Source organism: Bradysia coprophila, chromosome X (assembly GCF_014529535.1).
Source record: "Bradysia coprophila strain Holo2 chromosome X, BU_Bcop_v1, whole genome shotgun sequence".
NCBI lineage: Eukaryota > Metazoa > Arthropoda > Insecta > Diptera > Sciaridae > Bradysia > Bradysia coprophila.
Window position 1 is genome coordinate 4,401,074 of NC_050737.1, and position 6,006 is coordinate 4,407,079.

Sequence of the window (6,006 nt, forward strand, 5' to 3'; positions counted from 1 at the left end):
TTGTTTAAATTTGAAATGTTCGATCGACCCATCAATATTCTTCTACAAAATACCCACGGAGAGATTTCGATTCGTAACGTATTTCTATTAAAGAGGAGAAAACGAAGTACTTCACAGAATAGTAAGACAAATGTGAAGACACAACACAAAAAGCATTCTGTTCTTCTTCCTTAAACCAAATTAATTACTACATTTTGCATTCCAATATACTTATGCTTTTTTTCACTTGACGACATACCACCTAAAAATGCACTCTTAAAATCATATTTCACTCCTCTTATATACAGCCTTATAGCAGTAATGTACTATTAATTGAACTATTTATAAGACATTTGAAAACATAAATTCGGCCGTCGTGAAACTCTAAACTACCAAAAGTGTATAATGTATCTTAAAGATAACATTCATACCGACCCCAAAACATGTAGTCTGGATTAGTCGGAATACTTGTAGGTCTGAATATGTTTTGTGTTTGCTGAAGTACACTGAAATAGAAGAAATATTTTCAAGTTTTCCCCGCTATTTTATCACAAGAGCATTGTTTCAGATCAAAAAGATGCCAAATGTAATCTGCGAAAATTTGTTTTAAAATTTCTTCTGTATAAAAATGGATAAATGGATAAAGAGAACATTATAGAAAAGTCTTCTGTTGTTACTCAAGCAGCTTTATGGTAAATATAAATACGATGAAAAAGCTCAAACTACTTCAATTTCATCGTATGTCTTTGCTTTGATTTTGTTTATGATTCATTTTCATGACGGAATCGAATGTAAATTGATATAAAAAAAGTTAAATTTTCCTAACACCACCGTCTCACCATTTTATTGATTTATTGAAAATTTATTGACGAATAAATAACAGAATGAGGAAAGCCATCTACGAAGGATTGATGTAAGCGCAGGGCTGATTGCAAGTATCTACACAGTAATCATTTCTTTCAGTTTTGGGAGTGGTGGGTGGTTTATTGGTTTTTTCACTCTTTTTCGCTACACGTTCCTTTGGCAGGAACAACCGATATTGTTCCGGTTTCTCGTCGTCAGTGTAAATTCTGCATGAAATTGTTATTGGAAATAGGGCATAAACGTTGCGGTATTTAAAACTAAATTACCTGTCGGAAAAAAAGATTCGTCGAATTCGAACGTTGGCATGGATCTGTATGCGGACTGTTTCAACGTAAGCTGTATTATATGCACGTCGGGTAAAGTCCGCCAAATTAAATTGAATTTGATTCCATCCATCCGACATAACTACAGTGGAAATTTTAATTAAATTATGAATTTTTTTAAGTCGCTACAAATTGACAATTAAAGGAACGGACCGCTTCAACTCAATTTTATTCATTCCGCATGTGATTCGTACATTATTGTACGAATGATATGCGTCTAAAAAATTATGTAAATATCGCATTTCGAAGCAGATTAGTAATTTTGAAAATGCTCCTTCTTCATTTTCTCACACTGTGATACAGATGTGATACTGGCAGAAATTCGAGTGGGTTGAACTAAAATCTTCAAATGGACTTTAGCCATTATGATAATATTCGGTTGTATAAAAAGACAAAATTGGAAATCTTAACTAACTGTCGGATTGCCGAGTCTCATCGGAAATCTTCCCACGGTACCCAAAAATACGTACAGTTTACGTAATATGTAGTGTTTGGCGTCAATGAAGTACTTTTAAGAGAATTCACCGTCACTCTGTGATTGAAATTACCCTCTGTTACTGATCGAATTAATCGATAACCACCACTCTAAATTAACAGTTTTGAGATAAAATATTTGTCCGCCTACCACTTTTCACTAACATATTTTCTTTACATTGTTTTCAGTCTGAGTTACCTATTGGCATTGCTGTGGAAAAGCTGTTGATCTTCGTGGAATTGTGACAATTCGAAACACGGAACCTTCGTAATACGTTCTGGTCGTCGAGAATCTAGAAGCACCAAGTAAGAAAATTTTAATTTTTTTTTAAATAGGTTAAATAATTGCAACGACGAACTTGAACTTCAAACGAAAAACTTTTGTTCATATTCTTTATAATGAGCACTATGAACGGTAATTTTATTGCAAGTGATTCTCTGGGATGTATTGGTGTCACAATATATGCTGTTGCCATATTTGATCCGACGATTTCCAGTGCCATTGAATTTAAATCTTCGTCAGTTACCCGTTTGATGTAACCGTTCTTAGTCTTTGAAATATTAAAATGAATTAAAACAAGATAAATTTTCACACGTTAAATAGAGCACGAAAATTACTTGCGTTTTCCATATTAATAAGGGATTGCTACCGATGCTGTAGAAAACAGATAGGAAACCTTTTTGGAATGTATTTCGAAACATGATTCGAAAATATATATTTTTGTGTTATTTTCTATAATTAACAGATACCGAAACTAACGGAATTGACAAATGAATTTCCGAAAGTTACTAGGTTTATTCATTGAGATTGAGGTGTGACCTGTCTAGCCAAATAAAATTGTATTGTTAGTTTTACCGAGACTTACTGTTTTCGTTCAATTACGGTTAAATAATTCGTGGCATACCTTTCTCCCAGACGTGTTTGTGAGATTATTTTGAAAAACAGCTTTACGAAATCGGATTCATTCTCCAGAGGAGTCATTTTAGATAGGATTGATCCCTAGACTCTATTACCACATTTAAAATACGTTTTCCGGCCCATTTGTAGTGGGTTGTGATCTGAGACCGAAAAGGGCCTATTTTCCTATGCGATTTTTTCCAACAGACCACGAGGGACATGACCGTCCATGGTAAGCTCATGTAGTTAAGGGGGTTTGCGACTCATCTGAGATTGAAGTGGTTGAAAAAATGGAAAAATTCGACCATATCGATGAAGTCCTACTGCCTTCGTTTCTACTAACCTCAACTTTCCATCGATATCAAACATGTATCACCGATACGATACAATAAGTACACTTTTGATATGCAAATCAGTAACTTTTCATCGAAAAGTTCTATTTCATAGCGATTACAGCTGCTGAACTATTTTTTTCACTGTCAGCGAAAGAAGGCCTTCAACATATTAGATACTAAATCACTCTTCAAATTAAGCCCTTAATTTTTTTATAGGGTAAAGACAGACTGAAGAATCTAGTCTGTAAATGTTTTTGAACGGCAAGTGTATCGCAAAAAAACATTAAATTTGTTCCTTCATTGGTGTTGAGAATCTTCTAGGATTTATCGCAAAATCTATTACTTCAATATTTTTCACACATTTCGCTATATAAGATAACATTAATCGTAAATCATGGCTTATTTTCGGCTCTGCCGTCGAATACTTTTTATTTTTGCCGATTTTTGCTCTTACAACGTCTCTGGAATACCTTTTGAAAGTTTTTTGGCAATGAAAAAAGCTTTCAATCAATTCACGACAAATTAACTAGTTCTACGAAAAGTAAGGGCAATTATTTAAATTGTTATTGTTGTTAATTAGTTATTGAATCTTAATGTAAAAAGTCTTTTTCTATCACATCTACCTTCCCGGCACGAACTCTATATGTTTACGCCCGTTCCGTTCTACCCTCGTAGCAGACTAATCTCTCTTTAACGGATGGTTGCATAGCATATAGGTGCGCATTTGAAGCGTGAACACTAAGTAAAATTAAGTGTTGCGATATTATATTCTGAAGTTCTAGCAAAAAACGGATAATAGACTGTCGCGTGTCGCATGGAGGTATGGTTCAGAGAGAAAACGAGTCTTTAACACACGTAATAATTAACATGTCGAGTACGCAAATCGTTCGTATCAAATGATTTTAACAAATTTGAAATAATTTGCGGTTTTTTTAGACGTGTCCTCCGCCTCATTAAATATTTTCTATTGTCGTCTGTGTGACATTAATTGCACTAAAGTAGAGCTTGTTGAAATTCTGTCATATTATTACAATTGTCAAGTGTACGAGTAATTGAATACCGTGAAGTGCGTACTTCACATCTGTGGGAATAACATAAACGTATTTAATGGTAACTTTAGTTATGCGTAAGTACATTTGCATGAATTTGTGAAAGAAAAGTTAGCAATGAAATATTGCGATTTCGTGAGCTTTTGACATTTCTTCCATATATATTTTCAAAAGTCAACGAAATCGCCATACTCACAAACTTTACGAACCATATTGGCTTACCCCCAATCATGTCAATCGTTCAATGTAAAATTTTATTTTCATATTGAGAAATAAAAGTCAACATATTTTCCATAGTGTCCATCATTCTGTCCATGAGAATTATAGAAGCATAAAGGGAGTTATTTACTCGAACGAAAAGAGGAGTCAAACATTGAAAACAAATATTGCTCTTTGAACGTTTCTCATACAACTGAAAAATGCGGACCTGCATCTATATAATCCGTGTCTCAAGTGTATAGTGTGAACTAACTTAGTTCAACTAACAGACACCATATTCCATATGTATAGACATGGATAACGGCACGGAGGAGTTAAAAAGGAAATATTTGCATGAAATTTGCAAGAAATTCAATATCCTTTTCTTTAACTCTGAATAATAACTCTGAATAACTATACGATTTTCTATGTTGCCTCCAGGTATTTCGTACATAAAAGTTAAAACCATTTTTTTTGCCCTGTGTTATGTCACGGATGTAGAAATCAAATTGAAAAGTTTCAGTGCATATAAGGAATGGATAGAAAGTTTGAAATAACTCGGATGTAATTTGTTTGTTTTTTTTTTAACATTATGTTGTTTCGTTCTTTATTATCTTTCGTTAAAATAAAATAAACTATAAAATATATTTCACATACATTATGTAACAAATCAAATTAAATTTTTCGCCGAGAAAACATCTAGCTTCATTTTTCTTATTGAATAATAAAAAAAAAAAATTTACAACCCGACCCTGGTAATTCGTTACGTATTATACTTCTTTCAAACATTTTCATCACGTGTATCAAATATTTATAGTTTCAATTTTGCACAAAGCTTTGATTGAACCGGATTGAACTAATAAAGCGTTCGATCAGCGGAATGTTGCGTGTTGCATGTATGTTGTACAATGTACTTGGAAAACATTTTTCACTGACAATCAACGTTAGGTGCTTATTCATCTTTCCGGTGCTAGACGTTACAATTTCTGACCACGAGAACTCAAATTGAATTGTCGGATTTTGAAATTGAATTGTTTTTGGCATCTGTATTCAACACAATGCAGGAAAAATGTTGATTCAGATCCACGGATGAGAAAGTTTTGTATGAATACATATATGATTGTTTGCTTAAAACCATGAACATTTACCCAATTTTCATAGTCGAATGCGAACATTATGCGAAGAGAAGTACGTCAGAAACATATCTAACGCAAAAAATTTTGTACTGACATTTTTTTATAATAAGAGCACAGTACATAGCTTATTTTTATGTTGTCGCTGTAGATAACAGACGGCATAGCCACCTCCGAAAAGTGTCTTGAATTTAAAGATATGTGAATTCAATTCAATCCGTTCCACATGAGCTACCAATGTCAAGGAACGTTGATGAAACATATAATTTTATGGGACAAGCCTGTAGAGGCAACAAATTTTTTTCATAGTACTTCATTCTCTGTGGCTTATTTTCATGTGAACCAACTTCACATTTGTCATTACAGAACAAATGTCACCATATGAAGTTGGTTCACATGAAAATAAACGCAGTGACAGCAGTAATTTTATGACAGAAAGTAGTAAAATATGGGAAAACTCTATTACATTTCTTCTTAGTTTCTAAACATCATTCTTCTATAACAATAAGTCTTTATCTGACACTGATGTTTTATGATACCCCCGGTCCTGCCCTGAAATACTACAGTGACGAAATATTTAAATATTTTAGTATTTATTACATCGAGTTTAAAGTACTTTATTATGCTCTAGATGTGTAATTATGACACGAGGCGCCGAAGGCCATGTGTCATAATTCACATAGTGAGCCTAATACTAGTACATTTTGTTACGAGTGATGAAAAGTTGATTTTTTCAGCTTTCATCACGAGTCA

At 33.4% G+C, this 6,006-nt stretch overlaps 2 protein-coding genes across 2 annotated transcripts in view; one reads left to right on the top strand and one right to left on the bottom strand.

The window, feature by feature from the left end:
* Nucleotides 1-803: 803 nt before the first annotated feature.
* LOC119084491 (cilia- and flagella-associated protein 20-like) lies at nucleotides 804-2,420 on the bottom strand. Its single transcript, XM_037194501.1, has 5 exons — nucleotides 2,259-2,420; nucleotides 2,000-2,191; nucleotides 1,840-1,933; nucleotides 1,110-1,248; nucleotides 804-1,049 (listed from the first exon to the last, which is right to left on the bottom strand). Exons 1-5 carry the CDS (start codon nucleotides 2,340-2,342, stop codon nucleotides 878-880), a joined length of 681 nt encoding a protein of 226 aa, XP_037050396.1. The 5' UTR covers nucleotides 2,343-2,420; the 3' UTR covers nucleotides 804-877.
* LOC119084486 (tachykinin-like peptides receptor 99D) overlaps nucleotides 1,830-6,006 on the top strand; it is a 107,833-nt gene continuing 103,656 nt past the window's right edge. The window contains exon 1 of the mRNA XM_037194488.1: nucleotides 1,830-1,946. The gene's annotated coding sequence lies outside the window, so the exon portion shown is untranslated. The remainder of the gene's footprint in view (nucleotides 1,947-6,006) is intronic.

Excerpts from the sequence above, each read along its gene's own strand:
- LOC119084491 (XM_037194501.1), bottom strand. The coding sequence starts at position 2,342 with ATGTTTCGAAATACATTCCAAAAAGGTTTCCTATCTGTTTTCTACAGC. Across the intron at positions 2,192-2,258 it reads TATTAATATGGAAAACGCAA|ACTAAGAACGGTTACATCAA; the intron begins GTAATTTTCGTG and ends AATATTTCAAAG. Across the intron at positions 1,050-1,109 it reads CGAATCTTTTTTTCCGACAG|AATTTACACTGACGACGAGA; the intron begins GTAATTTAGTTT and ends AATTTCATGCAG.